We start from the raw sequence: 19,390 nt of genomic DNA on the forward strand, positions 1-19,390 counted from the left end.
ATGTGCATAGATACATATTGTTCCAGATATTTCACAAATTAAACATAGCATACTATGCATAAATTTTTGAGACTTGCTATTTTCTTTTTTATATTTAAATCAACCCATTTACCATTTTTAATTTATTTTACTGTATATATTTAAGTGTACAACAAGTTTTGATATGCAGAGCAAAATGGTTACTATAATCAGACAAATTTACATATCCATCACCTTCCATAGTTACTTCTCTTCAGTATGTGTGTGGTAAAAGCACCCTACTCTCAGCAAAATTTCAGTATACATTATTCAAGATAGTCTTCATGTCATCCATAGTTATCTAGGCTTGTTCATTCTACCTAAGTGAAAATTTCCACCCTTTGAGGTACTCCTTCCTGTTTCCTCCCCTCCTCATCCCTAGCAACCACCATTGTTTTATTCTCTTTTCCTATTTATTTGACTTTTTTTGTTTTTGTTTTTGTTTTTGTTTGAGACGGAGTCTCGCTCTGTCACCCAGGCTGGAGTGCACTGGCGCGATCTCGGCTCACTGCAAACTCCGCCTCCCGGGTTCACGCCATTCTCCTGCCTCAACCTCCTGAGTAGCGGGAGGCGCCCGCCACTGCGCCTGGCTATTTTTTTTGTATTTTTAGTAGAGACAGGGTTTCACCGTGTTAGCCAGGATGGTCTTAGCCTCCAGAACTTGTGATCCGCCCACCTCGGCCTCCCAAAATGCTGAGATTACAGGCGTGAGCCACCGCGCCCAGCCTGATCAATAACTTTTTAGAGTAGCGTGTCCCATTTTTCCAAGAGAGAGGTAATATATCATCTCAGAACTTTCTGATGACATGCAATACATACTTAGAACGTTCTTCTACATTTGTTGCTGTTGTTCCCTTGGGAGTTTAGTTGGGTGATTCTCTTTCATGCTGTTAATTCTCGTCAAATATTTGGTGGTTCTTGTCTATTTTAATTTTAAATTACATTTAAATCCTAGGTTGATCATTATTGATTACTGCAGAGCATTTTCTTGGGACAAATCATAATCCTTGGTCCTTTGTTCTCCTGATCTTCTCTTTCACATGTATGCAGTTAGAGTCGTCTGTTCTCATGGCTTTCTGATCAATCAGATTCCATTTGATTTATATTTTTTATAAATGTCCCCACTATCCCAGTTTGCAGATGGCACTCTTCTCAAAATCCAGTGCTATTATGGATTTATTTATTTATTATTTATTTATTTATATTGAGACGGAGTTTCGCTCTGTCGCCCAGGCTGGAGTGCATTGGCATGATCTCAGCTCACTGCAACCTCCATCTCCCAGATTCAAGCAATTCTTCTGCCTCAGCCTCCTGAATAGCTGGGATTATAGGCACCCGCCATCATGCCCAGCTAATTTTTGTATTTTTGTAGAGACAGGGTTTCACCAGGATTTATTTTTTTAAATAACTTTTGTTTCACTTCAGAAGAGGGTAAGGAAGAGAAGTAAAATCCAACTTATTTTTTCAATATATGAAAGAATTACTTAGCCCCTACTGTATATAAATCATGGCTGTTGGAACTAATAGACAGATGCCTCCGAGGGTGCCCCCTGGCTAAGCACTGAGCAAGACCTCATGTAGTCTCATTGTTCAGATGAAGTTCTAATACCTCAGTGTCTGAATCTCAGCTTTGCAGGTTTAATTTCTCTCATCTTGTCAGTAGACTCATGTAGAAATCCTGAAGCTGATGTATTCACTTAGAGCACAGTAGCCCACCTCTTCACTGATTTTACTCTTAAAAAAAAATAATTGCATGAAATCTGTAAAGAAGGCCAGGTGCCATGGCTCATGCCTATAATCCCAGCACTTTGGGAGGCCAAGGTAGGAGGACTGCTTGAGCCCAGGAGTTCAAGACCAATCTGAGCAACATAGTAAGTACCCCCCCATTAAATTAAAAAATCAAAAATAAAAGAGAAAAAAATGTATACACAGAACTCTATGAGAACTAAAACACATTTTTCATTAAATTTTGCATACATATTTAAAGTACTACAATTAAAAATGAATTTTAAAAAATCTTTAGAGTCACCAAATTAAATACAGACTATCCAAAATGTTGCTTGAATAAAATAAATAAATGTTACAAATCTAGAATATTCTGGTTGGCCTAGCCAGTGACTTCTTTCTCTCATTAGGCAGGTGATCATGGAAAGCAATATTATAATCACAGAGTTGTTTGGTAAGCCTCGAAACAGAGCAAGAAGAGATAGTTGAATGATGTTAATGATAGTTGTTTACGGAGTTAGATACTCATCTGCCAATTAGTATGGTGGTAGCTGTATCTTTAGTAAAGGTTTGTACTTGCTAAGATGACCATAGCTTTCCCATCAGTAGAGCTCTGCCAGCCATAGAGAGTACAGCACGAATACTGCAAATGTATTGTCTACCTGACCCCTATTTTTTGGTGTTATCTTACAGCTGCATCCTGCTATACAATTGCCATAGCTTTACCTAACAAAAGTGACAGAACCAACTCTGGAATCTCAAGCTAGAGAGGCCACTCTACTCCTTAACCCCACCTTATCCAGTATTCCATCTCATTTTGGATTTATGGGCATCTTGAGGACTTCTAGGGCTGGGTTACCCACAGACAGTAAACAGATGGTGCTGAGCAAAACCTTATAGCATGGATGTGCATCACTCCTGTTGAGCAGGCAGTGAACAAGTGGAGTTCTAGATGCAGACAGTAAAGTCCTATTGGGCTCCGGTAACCAGAAGGTCCCACTAGAGTTGAAGCCAGGCAGTTCCCCTACCCTACCTTTTGAGATAATAATGATTCTTCACTAGCACTACTGACTTGGCCTTCCAGACTTTATTTGTAGGAAATTAGCAGCAATTTCCTGCAATTTATAAATAAGACGCCTTATAGGGAAAAAAAAAAAAAAAACCAAACATGATTTCCCATTCTTTTTTTTACATATGTATTGCTTAGAGGGTTGAAATTACCATGAACTTAAATCCGGAATATTTAAGACATGGTATTGGGTAAACACAGCAGGGCTCCCTTTGCAATTTCCATCGGAGAATTTGTGTTCTAAGAATGAGCAGAGCAGAATTAACACTGAGTCTTTCTGCCACCCCTCCAACAAGTCTCCATACCCAGTGAGGTCAGATCTGTCCATTTTGTTCTCCCAACTTTCCCCTAAGAACTCAAAATAACAATATGAGCAAAGTTAACACATCTATAGCACTCACTGTATGCTGTCCACTGTTCTAACAGCTTTATACAGAACGGTACCTCTAATAAAGAATGCATGTGTCTTTTGCAGTTGTGAAGATGACCTCTCCGAGGACAGAGAGGAGCTTCTGCATGGGATTTCAGAGCTGGACATCAGCAACTCGGATTGTTTCCCATCCCAGCTGCTAGTGCATGGGGCTTTAGCCTTTCCTCTAGGGTTAGATTCCTACCATGGCTGTGTTATAGCGGCTGCCCGCTATGGCCGGGGCCGGGTGGTTGTGACTGGCCATAAGGTATTATTCACTGTTGGTAAACTGGGCCCCTTTCTGCTCAATGCTGTCCGCTGGCTGGATGGGGGCCGCAGAGGCAAGATCGTGGTGCAGACAGAGCTGAGAACCCTGAGTGGCCTCCTCGCAGTGGGGGGCATAGACACCAGCATCGAGCCCAATCTGACCAGTGATGCAAGTGTCTATTGCTTTGAACCTGTGAGCGAAGTGGGGGTCAAAGAACTGCAGGAGTTTGTAGCAGAGGGTGGTGGGCTATTTGTTGGAGCCCAAGCCTGGTGGTGGGCCTTCAAGAACCCCGGAGTGTCCCCTTTGGCTCGATTCCCAGGAAACCTCCTCCTCAACCCCTTTGGCATCAGCATTACAAGCCAAAGCCTCAATCCAGGGCCCTTTCGTACTCCTAAAGCAGGGATAAAGACCTATCACTTTCGCTCCACCTTGGCCGAGTTCCAGGTTATAATGGGCAGGAAGAGAGGAAATGTGGAAAAGGGCTGGTTGGCAAAGCTGGGACCAGATGGTGCAGCTTTCCTGCAGATTCCCGCAGAAGAGATCCCTGCCTACATGTCTGTGCATCGACTCCTGAGGAAGCTGCTAAGTCGATACCGGCTCCCAGTAGCAACCCGAGAGAACCCTGTTATCAATGACTGCTGCAGGGGTGCTATGCTTTCCCTGGCCACAGGGCTGGCCCACTCCGGAAGTGACCTCTCTCTGTTAGTCCCAGAAATTGAAGATATGTACAGCAGCCCCTATCTGCGCCCCTCAGAATCTCCTGTCACTGTCGAGGTCAACTGCACCAATCCAGGTAAGGAACAGGGGTTGGGAGCTCAGTATTACGGGAACGGAGAAATGGGGACAGGTTGACGTCAGCAGTCCATTTCAGGGACCCGATCATGTCCAGAGGGCGGTCTCCGTTTTTTACCATGGACTTTGAAGAAGATAAGGGTTGGGATTTTAAGTACTGTTTGGAAGAGAAGAGACGGGGCAGCATGAAGGGGAAGATACGTGCTTATGAGGGGTCTCTGGTGAAGCTGGGTGGAGATGGCATCATGGAGGAGGGATAAAGTCTGCCTATGCCTCCTGCTTTTGGCAGGCACCAGATATTGCTGGATGAGTACTGGGCTCTACATACCTGGAAGGCAAATTATAGAAGTCTCACTGCCTGAAGCTGCTGCCTCTGCCGACCTGAAGGTAAGGCCATGCCCCACCTCAACATGTAACATGGAAGCCAAAGGCTCTTTCTAGCACAGTCAGTATCTTATTTGATTCTCACAAAGCCCTGTTGGTAATACAGAGCAGGTGATTTTACCCTTGTTTTAAGGATGAAGTAACTAAGGTGCAGAAAAGCTCGTTGATTGATTGATTGATCGATTGATTGAAATGCATAGAGCTAATACAAATAAGTGCCCAGGACTCAAACCTAACTAATTTCTGGCTCTTAAGTTTTGTGCTTTTGACTTACATCCTAGAGTAGGGAATAAGAGATATCAAATGGAAGGTAACCTCGCACAGAGTAGGCGTTCAGTAAATCTGAGTTCACTGTTCATCTCCGTATCCATTCCCATGGTAGCACAAGGTCTTTCTGACTTTGGCTTCTTCCCCGTGACACCCAAGACCATTCCTGGATTGCCCAGTTCACCTTCCCTCTGTCAGTTTTATGTAGAGATACACCCCATTTGCAAAATGAGTTTGCTGTCCTTCCCTATCCCCCTTGAGGGTCACTGTGATGGTTAGCATCTATTCTGTGCCTGTGCCTATCCTGGAACTTGGTTAGCATAAACCCAGGGAAAAGAATCCTAGGACTCTACCAAGTACCTGCCCAGGAAGAGAGCTTGGAGAAAGGGGAGAAACTGAATCAACCCTCCACGATCTTAGCCAGATTATACTGCCTCCCACTGGGCCCTCTCTCTGATCAGCAAAAGGCAGGGTTCCCTCTGCCCCATTCCAAATGCCGGAATCACCACCGTGAGATAGGCGACCGAGTGTTCTATTTGTTAGCAACACCAGGGGACTGGGCATGGGAGTCAGCCCTCCTCAGAATTGGCCTTATAGGTTACACCTGGCACTCCTCACATTAATGTCTATCTAACATGACCCATCATGGAGCTGTTTGAATGCCTTGGGAAAATATTTATACATTCTTTAGTCCATATGCCCCAAGGAATGCTGTAGTTTCACAGGGGTATCACACATGGTTCATCAGTGGTGGGAAGGCTGGGCTCACGTGGGGTCATGGCTGAATGACCCATTCTGAGTCCCTTGCTGGGCTCTCTTCTTCCACCCATTCGTGTCCCATGGTGACTCTGGGGGGGGGATCTCTCTGCTCCAGATACAGATTGGCTGCCACACAGATGACCTGACCAGGGCCAGCAAGCTTTTCCGAGGCCCACTCGTAATTAACCGGTGCTGCTTGGACAAACCCACAAAATCGATCACGTGCCTCTGGGGTGGACTCCTGTATATAATCGTTCCTCAGAACAGCAAACTGGGTTCTGTGCCCGTCACCGTGAAGGGGGCTGTGCATGCTCCATACTACAAGCTGGGTGAGTGGAAGCCCTGGGTGTTCCCGAGGGAAGGGGAAGAACTGGGATGACTCCAGAGAGTGTGGGAGTCCAGGAGGTGACTAAAGCCTGTTTGATGCACAAGGAGAGAGACACGGACTAATAGAGGAAGGAGGGTCAGCTTCCTTAGATTCGGCTTTGGGGTTATACAGATAAAGACCAAACCACATCCTTGGGGACTTCATAGAAAAAGCATAGAGAAAAGGGATATGGCCTCAGCAAACTAATGCAGGAACAGAAAACCAAACACGACGTGTTCTTACTTATAAGTGGGAGCTGAACAATGAGAACACATGGACACAGGGAGGGTAACAACACACATTGCGACCTGTCAGTGGGGTTACCGGGTAGCAGGGCAGATGGAGGGAAAGCATCAGAATAAATAGCTAATGCATGCTGGGCTTAATACCTAGGTGATGGGTTGATAGGTGCAGCAAACCACCATCACACACTTTTACCTATGGAACAAACCTGCATGTCCTGCACACGTATCCCGGAACTTTATAAATTAATGTTTTTTAAAAAGAGGAGGGATGTGGCAGTTCATGATTTTGGTGGTCTCTTTCTGGAGTCCAAGCTGTATGTTGTAATTTGTGGGATTTGGCAAAGGATTTCAAGCTCTATGATCTCTCTTCCTAGGGGAGACCACCCTGGAGGAGTGGAAGAGGCGTATCCAGGAGAATCCAGGGCCCTGGGGAGAGCTGGCCACGGACAACATCATTCTGACTGTGCCGACCGCAAATCTTCGTACTCTGGAGAACCCTGAGCCACTGCTCCGCCTCTGGGACGAGGTGATGCAGGCTGTGGCGCGACTGGGAGCTGAGCCCTTCCCTTTGCGCCTGCCTCAGAGGATTGTTGCCGACGTGCAGATCTCAGTGGGTGGGTGCTCCAAGCAAACCCTCTGTGCATGCTGCCTCCGAGTGCCTTCCTGTGCTTCATCAGCCATGCAGTAGGCAGCCATTAGGGGAAACATATTTTGCTAGCAAGACATATAGATGTATCCTTGCTATTTAAATGGGAAGGAAATATATATATAATATATATATATATAATAGTTTATGTCAGCATGTCAAGGACATCAAGAAATACCACCTGAGCTTTCACAGGCATTCATCAGGGACTTCAAGCCGGTAAAAATGGCAGAGGGCCTTGACCTAGGTCAGAATTGTTTGGTTGGAACAGGGATATTTTATAACTTTATGAACACACTGAATAAAGTGATCTTTGCCTATGGTCAAGGAACATGGAAAATGAGGGAAATAGACAGACATTAAAGAAACATGGGAATTTCTCTGGACCCTCATTTTCTTCTCTTATACAGATGTTCACTGTAAACTTGTGTTGATGTGGCAACGCCATATCTGAGCAGTGAGAGAGGAGCTACCCTGAAGAGCTCTGAATTTTGAGAAAAGGTTATAGTGACACAGATTCACATGGATAAGGCATCCTCATCAAAATAGAAAAAATAAATGGTAGCATTAACGGCTCCTTATCTATAAGCTGCGTCTCCTTCCATAGTCACACTATTTTGTGTCAGAGTGAAGATGAAGGAATTCTTACAGAATGAGAAGAGGAGAAGGAACACCTAGCAGGGTCTTGGTTTGGGTTGCTTTTCTGAGGATTCTGGTGTGCTGGAATTTGGCTGGGGTTACTGTTTTCAAACAGACACAATACACAGAAGAATGTTACTAGTTAAATGGGGAGGACCCTAACTCTCTCTTCCCTCCTGCATTTTCCAGGCTGGATGCATGCAGGGTACCCCATCATGTGCCATCTGGAGTCAGTGCAGGAGCTCATCAACGAGAAGCTCATCAGAACCAAGGGGCTGTGGGGCCCCGTCCACGAGCTGGGCCGCAACCAGCAGCGGCAGGAGTGGGAGTTCCCACCACACACCACCGAGGCCACCTGCAACCTGTGGTGTGTGTATGTGCATGAGACGGTCTTGGGCATTCCTCGAAGCCGTGCCAATATTGCTCTGTGGCCCCCAGTTCGGGAGAAGAGAGTCAGAATCTACCTGAGCAAGGGTCCCAATGTGAAAAACTGGAATGCATGGACCGCACTGGAAACGTATTTACAGGTACTGGGCAAGAACTACAGGTGACGGGGGACCCCTACTGCGGGGACCATCTGGGGAACTGTGAGATAATGTTCTAGTGGCCCAGAAGGCCTCCCATGGTCCTGTCTCCCACACCAGGATATGGTGGCCCTGACAAAGTCCAGCTGTGACAGTCATATTGATGATGTCTCTCCGTGCATCGCTTTGCATGACCCTCAAGTGGATTTAATTGCCTGAGCCTCACCTTCCACCCCATAGAGCTACATGATAGTAAATAGAAAGCACTGAGAAAGGTTAAAAATGGTAGAGGCAAATAAAGTACTATACATGTACTCACTGTCTCTGGCTTTAAAGCCAGACATACCTGAGACTGAAGCCAAACTCTCCTACATAATAGCTATCTAAAACCAGTCTCCCCTTCCCCCATACACATAATCCATAGGCTATGACTTATGTTTTTTTCCTTAAATGAATGTTCCATCTTCTCATTATGCCTTGGCCATGCCTCAGAGTCCCCGTTATGTAGGCAGTCCAAGAGTCCTCACTGACCTGGACAAGGAGGTGGCCTTGCCTTTGGCCAGTTGTTTAATGCCCAGTTCCCTCCCTGCAATGCCTGGATCAGTTCCTGGCATGAAACTGGAGAGTTTCATAACCTTGAATTTCAGAACTCAGTCTCAGGCCAAGCATGCTCTATTCTGGTTCTTCCACCTGCTGGAGGCTGTCTTATTCATTCCCGCTGCCATAAGGATTATGGGAAACAGCCAGGGAGGCTCCACTTCAACCTTGTTATGGCTGCTTTGCCCCAGAAACACCAAGTTTCTCATTGGTGAAATAAATGTGAAGTTGGTCTGGAGAACTGCTCAAGTGCTTCATAATTCAAGCTCTGTAACTCAACAGCCTCAGGATGGCTACCTTTTTGATAAATTACAACTTACTCTTAATTCTAGTTACCCAGAAAATCTGTAGTCTTCTTCTTCTATCCAACTCACTTTTTTCCCCAAAGGCCATTTTAATAGCCTTACACATTGACAAAGATCTATGATTAATGAGGATTTATTTGTGCCAGGATGAGGTGGAAGTTTCCCTATTGTTGAAGTTTCACTTTTCAACTCTTGAGAGATAGGAGGATTTTTCCAATTCTGCCAATTTTAAATCCTTGTGTAATACCGTATCTCTATTTGCATGATCTAGTGGGATACATGGATAATGACAGTGGTAGAAAATATTGATATTAAGCATTGCAGTTATTACCATGGCCCTCACTGATTGAGTGTTCACTTGGTGTTGAGCACTGTGCTGGTCCCAAGGCCCTTCCTAAGACTAGAATGTGGGAGAGCAGGGCATGAGGCCAGTAGGCAAAATGGAGGAGAGCAGGTCGGTGATAGACGTGAAGCTGATGGGTAAGGGGTTACATACACTAAGTTCACTTATTATAGTGGTTCTTGTTGGACCCTCTTTTATTTCTCAATCTCACCTGTATTTTTCTTTCTCTTTACAGCTACAGGAAGCCTTTGGTTGGGAGCCATTCATCCGTCTCTTCACTGAGTATAGAAATCAGACCAACTTGCCCACAGATAATGTTGACAAAATGAATCTGTGGGTCAAGATGTTCTCCCACCAAGTGCAGAAGAACCTGGCTCCGTTTTTTGAGGCCTGGGCCTGGCCCATCCAGAAGGAAGTGGCTACCAGCCTGGCCTATCTGCCTGAATGGAAGGAAAATATTATGAAATTGTACCTCCTCACACAGATGTAAGGAGTGCCCATCGAGGTGGCAGGTAGAGAGGTTTGGGGAGGTAGGCAGAGGTGGGGATTCACTCCTCTACCTCTGCCTCCCAGGGTCTGGCCTTATCCTCTTAGTTCATTGCCCTATACCTTATTACCGACTTCTGTCTCTAGGAAGTAGGTTCAGAACACAGCCAAAAGTGGAATCAGAATTTCTCAGGTGCAGGGGCTTCTTTTTCTGCATCTTATTCCTCTGCTCTCAGCTGTCACATTCCCTCCTGACCCTGCACTGGCCCAGTTCCGAGAGCTTTGGCACCTGCTTCTGTATCAGCCCTGGATTCACCATCATAGGCCATAGCCCAGAGGGGGTAGTTCTCATGTTGGCATCCTGAGGACTCCCTTTGGGCTTTTGTTTTTGATCAGTTGTTCCAAAAACTTGACCATAAAACTCAACTGGAACACAAATTTACCATGAGACTCAGACAACTCCCGGATGGGCTCATATATTTTGTGACTTGAGGAGTTTTCAAAGTGCTAGACAAGCATTCTGTTATAGTGGGAAGAGCCCAGAACTAGGTAGGGTTAGCTCTTGGAAAAGTCATTTCAACTTGGTACTCTCATTTCCTGTGTGTAAAATGGGGATAAAAATTCCCAGTTCACAGGGTTGTCTGGAGGTTCAGACTGATAAATTCTGAAGAGGCTTGTGAGGTCTGCAGAGCATGTCATCTAAGGGGTTTTTCTATTTTATGCTGGTCCACAGGATAAGGAGCTTACTATTTTCCATCCTCTCTCCAGAATTTAGAGGTTAGGATAACTCTTTCTACAAGTAGCTTGCCTGTGTTCAAATCCTGGTTCTTTCACCCACGAATTGTATAACCCTAGCAATTTCCTTAACTTCTCTGTGATTTAGCTTTCTCATCTTTAAAATAGGATCTATCTCATAGGATTATTGTGAAGATTGCATTTTATAATACCTCTAAAAAGCAATGGAACAGTCCCTGGCAGGTAGTAGGTGTTGAGAAAATGTCTGCTGCCATTATTATTATCGAATTGACTGATTATTCTTTATGAGCTAGACTTGACTTTTAGATTATATTTACAGAGGCAGTTGTAGTTAATCCTAGCCCACGTTGCACTTTATACAGCAACCTCTGAAAGGATTCTGCTGTGTTGCCTTATGAATCTAAAGGAAGAGCTCTAAATTCACAATAGGTTTTTTAAAAATAGCTAAAAATTTTAGTTTAACTTAGATTTGTAAAGCTATTTATAAGGACCCCATTGTGAATTTGGAGCTCTTCCTTGGATCTCCTTACCCAGTTCTATCTTATAGTTCCAATTCCTTCTTTGATTAAATCAAGACTAGATGTCTTGAAGAAACGAGATCAATTCCTTAATGACATTTGGCCTTAACAAACAGAGTGTATCTGGTTTCATGACAGTGTTTATATTTCTGTAACGCAGATTCAAGACACAGTCCCTGTCGAGTTACTCACCAGTTTGGCAGACAAAGTCCACACACATAGAGGACTTTACTCTGAAACAAGATGATTGGATAGAGTTCACCCAAACTTACTTCCTTTTAATTTTATTCAGAATCCCCTATTTCTTTATAGTTTTAACTAAAGTTAGCTCCTTTTGATTGATGTCATATACATCCAGCCAGTTTTTCTTTAGCTCACTGTTTATTTTAGTTATTTTAAATATCATTGTATTTGCTTAATTGGTAATTGGGTAGATATGTAGACTGTAAAATTTGACCTGTAGAGTTTTTTCTTTGGATTTTTTTTTTCCTTGAGATGGAGTATCACTCTTGTCACCCAGGCTGGAGTGCAATGGCATGGTCTCAGCTCACTGCAACCTCCACCTCCCAGGTTCAAGCGATTCTCCTGCCTCAACCTCGCGAGTAGCTGGAATGACAGGCGCCCACCACCACACCTAGCTAATTTTTTTGTATTTTTAGTAGAGATGGGGTTTCACCATGTTGGCCAGGCTGGTCTCAAACTCCTGACCTAGGTGATCCACCCACCTCGGCCTCCCAGTAGATTTATCATGTTGTCAGTCCTAGGATTATTTCTCCTGATTGCATGAATATCCATTGCCTAGCTGCTTTAAACATTAGACATTGGATATTTGTTCAACATTTAAAATAATTGTTATCAATTATTGGGTGTGTACCAGTTATTGTAGTGATTCCTTTATATAGATTGTTTCATTTAATCTTCACAATAATCTCATGACATGGCAACTATTATCACTCCCATTTTATTTTATGAAACAGAACTGAATTTAATGAAGATAAGGTAAATTATCTGAGGCTATATTGCTAATAAGTGGTTGATCTGGGATTTGAATTCAGGCATTCTGATTATAGAATGGGCATTCATAACTACAGTGCTTTGAATGACCCAATCAATGGGTAAATAAAGAAGCCAACCAGCAAACCAAAGGATCATTATGTCCCTACTTGCCAGAGCTTTGGCTGCATATACTTACCCATCATCTATTTTTATCAGAACAAAAAGTCATTTTGTTTATCCCAAATGACAATTCAAAGAATTTAAGGTAGGCTCCTGAAGTGTTTCCCAATAGATAGTGCTGGAGTGATCCCTTTAGCATCAGCCAGATCTTTTAGTTTCTGGGTTATTCTTTCTAGGGTACCATGAAAGTGTTCTCTAGTTTGTTGGATTTTGAATGATGGACTATTTCGGTGAAGTACCTGACTCCCAAAGATCCCAAACACTGCATGTTCTCAGAGAGGAAATTAGAACCTCCATCTTTGAGAATATGTGTATCCATTCTTGCCCTCTTTAATATATTTTTAGCAGTACATCCCAGGGATATATTTAAAATATAAAGTTATCCATGTTACTTCCGTGTCTAAAAGCCTCCAGTGGAATTTCTAATTTGAGATAATGAACTAAACATAAGTTTACCTTCCCTCCCTCCCCAGGCCCCACTGAAATTGAAGGCAAGAAATGCAAAAAGGAATTGACACATCTCAGCAAAGAAAACTGAAGGGATTTGGTTATAAGTGGAGAAGATCTCAGCACATTTCTGGAAGAGAGAAAGTGGATGAAGCATGATAATGAAAGAATGAAGAACCTTTCAGATAAAATATAAGCTGATCTGAACAACATAACCCCAAAGAGACTTGAGCACCTGAAAAGCTTGTCTACTGAAGAATTACTCCAGTTGTAAAATTGAGCCCTCTCCTACTCTTCCCCAACTCTTATGCACAGAACACAGGCAGTCTTCACTATTGATACCCATTACAATTGTCTTGTTATTGTTGCTGTCGTTTGTATAAAGGAATTGAACAGACTGCCTGCAGAGAGATAAGAGTTGGTGCTTCAGAAAAAAAACTTCTCTTCTAGTGGAAATAAGTGCCCCCAGCCAGTAGCTAATTCTCTACTGACAGCTGAGACCTCCTACTCAAGTGCCTGTTGCCTTCAAGTATAGAAGAGATTTGCTGAAGAAACAGACCTAACCATACAACAGCAGAGGAAACCCATGCCGACTGTTACAGAAGTTAACAGTTATGTTGATTCTTAAATGGGAATAGTGAGTTAGAAATTCCCAGACATGGGTGATGGGGAGGGAAGAGGAATAAGAAAAGTCACCAGGTAGAATTAGGGGCCTTGAAGATATGACAAACTCTGAGGGAAACAAAGACAATGTAGAAAGAATAACTTAATTTTAATTCCATCTTCAGAGAGAGTTGAGGTGTATTTAAGATGAAAAACAGGATACTACAAAGAAACGGAAAACTCAGGAGTTCGAGACCAGCCTAGGCAAGATGGCAACACCCTGTCTCTACAAAATAATTTTTAAAAATTAGCCAAGCATGGTGGCATGTGCCTGTGGTCCTAGCTCCTTGGGAGGCTGAGATGGGAAGATCACTTGAGCCCAGAAGTTCAGTGCTACAGTGAACCATGATGGTGCCACTGCACTCCAGCCTGGGGGACAGAGTGAGACCCTGTCTCTTAAAAAGCAGCAAAAGAAAGAGAAAACTGAGAATAAGAAGATCTCTTTGAAAATAAGACTGCTATAAGTATTTGGTATACAGTCTGGAAAATAAAGTTGAGGGAATCTCTCCAGATAAAGAGCAAAAAGAGATAGAAAATATAAAGAAAGAAAAGAGACATAGACAATCAATATTTAATGTTAGGAGTTCCTGGAAGAGAGAACAGAGACAATGTAGGTGAAGAAGTAAAAAGAAAAAGAATTGAAGAACAGAGCAAGCTAAGTCTCCAGATTTAGAGGTCCCAATAAAATCTACATCTAGACACAATATTGTAAAATTTTGGAATATTAAGAATAGAAGGAAGAGATTAAAGTGGCCAGGGAGAAAACCAATGAGGTCATCACGATTAGCTCAACACAAAAATGGATGAGAAATAGACTGCTGACAGATTTGTCATCAGCAACACTGAATGCTAGAAGTCAATGGGTCAACATCTTCACATAGCTTATGGAAAATTTTTGTACCTAGAATTTCACAGTAAGGCAAACTGTCAAGAAGAGTATCAAAGTGAAGACATTTTCTGACAGGCAAATTTTCAGAAAGTCTCCCTCCTTTGCACCCTTACTGAGAAAGTATCTTGAGGAAGCTCTCCAGCAAAATGAGGATGAAAACCAGGAAAGAAGGCGGAATGGGATCCAAAAAACAGCAGAAAGAAGAAGAAATGGGATCCACAAAGCAGTGGACCTTACTTTAGGATGTCTCATTCTAAAGTGACAGTTATCCAAAAGGATGCCTCACTCTAGAGTGACAGCTATCCAGCAGACTAATTTCAGATGAGAACACAGTCTTGGGCTTTCTGGGAAGAATGTGCATTCAGTACCATAGATGGTATCATTGAGAAGCTGGGATACTTGAGAAGGTTATTTAGTCAAGAAAAAGACAAATCAACAATATGTCAAAAAATTCAGGTCCAATTATAGAGCAAAATAGAATGAGGCATGATTTTGAGTTACTCATGAAGAATAAGAAGAGTCTTGATAGGTACATTTCCTTTTCTGTGGCACAGGCATGATGATATTGGGTGTGTAGGGAAGAAAATATCCTAGCTTATAGTAAGCTCTCAGTAACAAGTATCTAAATAGCCAAAATAATGTCGATATCATTTATTAGTATTCAGTGTTCAGATCAGCCTATTGACAAAGTGTGAAAGGCTTCATTTTTTATTCAGAACTGAAGTTGAAAGTAATTAATGCTGACAAAGGGAAAGAAAGCAGAAAGGGATTGAGAATTAGAGGAAGAAAGGTGGAATCAAAGGTAGAGATACTTATATATTCAAAGTGGGGATGAAAAGATCTTCAGTTAATGGAACAAGAACTAGAGGATTAGTATATTGTTCAAAGCTACAAATCAATAGATGTATTAAAAAGTGATGTAACTATCAGACATTTGGAGAGAGATGGACAAAGGAAAGTGGAGATAGTGTAAGTTAAATCCTTATCTTTTGTAACGAATTATTAAAGATGGTGTAAAGTCACTAAGTCAGGAAATTATTGCTCAAACATATTATTTAAAGTTAGAAAGTTAGTTACCAGACGATCTAAAATAAATATTGTTAAAAGCATTACCTCTAGGGAATGGGACTAGATGTAAAAAGGGTGGGATGGGAAACTGTGTTTTTCATTTTAAGTCCTTCTGTACTATTTAATTTTTTACCTTGTGCATGTATTACTTTGAAAAAATTTTTAATAAACCTAAATAAAAATCTTCCAGTGACTTCACATTGATTAAGATGCAACCCAGCTAAAGCTTTTAACATGGTTTTCAAGGTCCTCAAGTATCTAGGTCCACTTGATGTGTCCAGACTCATGATATCTCCCCACTAGTCTCTTAAGTATCTTCCAGTTGTTAAAACACATTAAGTATCTTCCAGTTACTAAAACACACTTCACATTCTTTTGTTTGTACAGGTGTTCCACAAAAAACAAAGCCTACTGCTGATCTCACCATGTCTGCTGAGTAAGCTTACCATCTAGTGGTTTTTTTAATATTTGTTGAATGAAAGAATGTCCAATACAACATTGAATGAAGCTTGCCAACTTTATTCTTTTCCAAGAAGGCCTTTGATGTTTGCCCCTTTTCTGGGAAACATTTCAAGAAGGACCATCCAGGGCCCTAAGCTTTCCTGCACTCCTCTTCATTTGACAGTTTTAGTAAGTTTTAGTCTTACATGAGGCCAGCTGGTGTCAGAGGATTTCTGTCCACCTGTCAGTCTCCCTGGTGTACTCTTTGCTACTTTCCCTGAACATCATAACCTCTTTTCAGCTATTTTTAACCCTGTACTTTGGAGAAACAGCCAACTATCTAATGGAAATCTTTAGGCCACCAAGTTTCCTTTTTTTTTTTTTTTAAGTTTTATTTTACTTTTAATTGACTCATAATAATTGTACATACTTATAGGGTATAGTGTGATGTTTTGATACATGTATACATTTTGTGACGATCAAATCAGGGTATTTAGCATATTTTTCACCTCAAACATTTATCATCCCTTTGTGGTAAGAACATTCAAAATCCTCTCTTCTAGCTATTTTGAAATATACAATATACTATTGTTAACTATAGTCACCCTACTGTGCAATAGAACACCAGAACTTGTTCCTGTCTAACTGAACCTCTGTACCTGTTGACCAGTCTATCCCCATCTCCTCTGCCCCACTACCCTCCCAAGCCTCTGGTAACCACTATTCTACACTCTACTGCTATGAAATCAACTTTTAAAATTATAGAATCTACTTTTGTGTGAGATTGTATAGTAGTCGTCTTTACATGCCTTGCTTATTTCACTTAACATAATGTCCTCTGGGCCCAATCATGTTGCCACAAATGACAAAATTTCTTTTTACAGTTGAATAGTATTCCATTGTGTATATACACCACATTTTCTTTATCCATTCATCCATTGATGGACACTTAGGTTGATTCCATGCAGCTATTGTGAATAATGCTGCAGTAAACATGGGAATGCAGATACCCTTCCACATAACTGATTTTATTTCCTTTGGATATATGCTCAGTAGTGGGGTTCAGGATCATATGATACTTCCATTTTTTAATTTTTTTAAGGAAACTTCATTCTGTTTTCCATCATTGCTGGACTAATTTACAACAGCATATAAGACTTCCTCTTTCTTCACATTTACCCCAACATTTGTCATTTTTTGTCTTTTTGATAATAGCCATTCTAACTGGACTGAGGTGATATGTCATTATGGTTTTAATTTGCATTTCCCTGATGATTAGTGATGCTAAGCATTAGTATGTCTTCTTTAGAGAAATGTCTATTGAGGCATTTTGCCCATTTTTAAATGGAATTATTTATTATTCTGCTATTGAGTTGAGTTTTCTATATAGTCTGGGCATTAACCCCTTATCAGATGCATAGTTTGCATATGTTTTCTCCCATTCCTTAAGTTACCTTCATTCTGTTTCTTTTGCTGTACATTTGAATTTTAATTTACTATAGTACCATTTCTCTTTGCTTTTGTTGTATGCTTTTGAGGTCTTACTCAAAAAACCAATGTCATGAATTGTTTCTCCCATGTTTTCTTCTAGTATGCTTACAGTTTCAGCTCTTAAAGTTTTTAATAAATTTTGAACTGATTTTTATATATGGTGAGAGAGAGGGGTCTAATTTTATTCTTCTACATGTGGATATTCAGTTCTCCCAGTGCCATCTATTGAAGAGCCTCTCCTTTTCCTAATGCATGTTGCTGACACTTTTGTTGAAAATCAGTTGGCTGTAAATACATGGATTTATTTCTGTTCTGTATTCTGTTTCAGTTATCTGTGTGTCTATTTTTATACCAGTACCATGTTGATTTGGTTACTATAGCTTTGTAGTATATTTTAAAGTCATGTAATGTGATGCATCGAGCTTTACCTTTGCTCAGGATTGCTTTGGCTATTTGGGGTCTTTTGTGGTTCCATAGAAGTTTTAAGATTTTTTCTATTTCTGTGAAGAATAGGGATTGTGTTGAATTCGTAAATTGCTTTGGATAATATGGACATTTCGACAATGTTAATTTTTGCAATTCATTATTATCTTTCCATTTATATGTGTGCTCTTCAATTTCTTTTATCCGTATTTTATAGTTTCCACTCGAGATCTTTCACCTCCTTGGTTTACTATATTCCTGGGTATTGTATAGCTATTGTCAATGGATTGCTTTCTTGATATCTTTTTTTAGGTAGCTTGCTATTGGCATATAGAAACACTACTGATTTTTGCATGTTGATTTTGTATCCTGCAACTTCATTGAATTTATTTATTCTAACAATTTTTTTGTGGAATCTTTAGGATTTTCTATATATAAGATATGTCATCTGCAAACAAGGACAATTTGACTTCCCCCTTTCCTATTTGGATGCCTTTCATTTCTCTTGCCTAATTGTTCTGGCTAGGACTTCCAGTAATATACTGAACAAAAGTGGTAAATGTGGCATCCTTGTCTTGTTGCATATCATAGAGGAATAGCTTTCAGCTTTTCAGTATGATCTTATCTATGAGCTTGTCATTTATGGCCTTTATTGTGTTGAGGTATGTTACTTTCATATCTAATTTGTTGAGAATTTTTATCATGAAGGGATGTTAAATTTTATCAAATGTTTTTTTCTTTGTCTGTTGAAACAATTATGTCATTTTTGTCCTTCATTGTGTTAATGTGATATATCACATTTATTGACTTACATATATTGAACCATCCTTGCATCCCTGGGACAAATCCCACTTGTGTGGTGAATTATCTTTTCAATATGCTGTTGAATTTGTTTCACTTGATTTCATTAAGGATTTTTTTCATCTATGTTGATAAAGGAGATCGGCCTATAGTTTTCTTTTTGTGTTGTATCCTTGTCTAGTTTTGATAATGTTGGCCTCATAGAATGAGTTTGGAAGAATTTCTGCCTCTTCAACTTTTCAAAATAGTTTAAAAAGAAGTGATATTATTCTTTACATGTTTGGTAGAACTTAGCAGTAAAATCATTAGGTCCTGGGCTTTTCTTTGATGGGAGACTTATTGTTGATTCATTCTTGTTACACATTATTGGCCTGTTTAGGTATTTCATTTCTTCATAGTAGTTAAATTTTGGTAGGTTTCATGTGTTCAGGAATTTATGTAGTTCTTTTAGGTTTTCCAATTTATTGGCATATAATTTCTCATAAAAGTCTTTTATGATCCTTTGTATTTATGTGGCATCTCCTTTTTTTAATCTCTGATTATATTTATTTGAGTCTTCTCTGTTTTGTTAGTCTAGCTAAAAAATTTATCTTTTCAAAGAACCAACTCTTTGTTCTACTGATTTTTATATTATTTTCAGTCTCTATTGCACTTACTTCTGCCTGATCTTTATGAGTCTTCTGGTAGTTTTGGGTTCAGCTGGCCCTTGTTTTTCTCATTCCTTGAGGTGCCGCATAAAGTTGTTTATGTAAGATTCTTATACTTTTTTGATATAGGCATCTATTGCTATAAACTCCCTCTTAGAATAGCTTTTGCTGTATCCCATAGGTTTTGGTATATTATGTTTCCATTTTTATTTGTCTCAAGGAATTTT

At 40.8% G+C, this 19,390-nt stretch overlaps 1 protein-coding gene across 8 annotated transcripts in view; it reads left to right on the top strand.

Moving 5' to 3' along the window:
* The window catches only part of TCAF1 (TRPM8 channel associated factor 1), a 52,322-nt gene extending 36,777 nt beyond the window's left edge, over positions 1 to 15,545 (top strand). For 6 of the 8 annotated variants that reach the window (XM_033191744.1, XM_033191749.1, XM_033191745.1 and 3 more), the window contains 7 exons: positions 3,288 to 4,282; positions 4,571 to 4,668; positions 5,807 to 6,020; positions 6,678 to 6,917; positions 7,778 to 8,115; positions 9,593 to 9,843; positions 12,767 to 15,545. In XM_033191744.1, the coding sequence (XP_033047635.1) occupies positions 3,288 to 4,282; positions 4,571 to 4,668; positions 5,807 to 6,020; positions 6,678 to 6,917; positions 7,778 to 8,115; positions 9,593 to 9,843; positions 12,767 to 12,776 (2,146 nt within the window). In that variant the 3' untranslated portion in view covers positions 12,777 to 15,545. Of the gene's footprint in view, positions 1 to 3,287; positions 4,283 to 4,570; positions 4,669 to 5,806; positions 6,021 to 6,677; positions 6,918 to 7,777; positions 8,116 to 9,592; positions 9,870 to 12,766 lie in introns of all 8 variants that reach the window. The other 2 variants (XM_033191750.1, XM_033191751.1) reach the window with 1 other exon arrangement.
* The last annotated feature ends 3,845 nt before the right edge of the window (positions 15,546 to 19,390 follow it).

This window comes from Trachypithecus francoisi, unplaced genomic scaffold, assembly GCF_009764315.1.
Source record: "Trachypithecus francoisi isolate TF-2019V2 unplaced genomic scaffold, Tfra_2.0 Lachesis_group4, whole genome shotgun sequence".
In the NCBI taxonomy this organism is placed as follows: Eukaryota; Metazoa; Chordata; class Mammalia; order Primates; family Cercopithecidae; genus Trachypithecus; species Trachypithecus francoisi.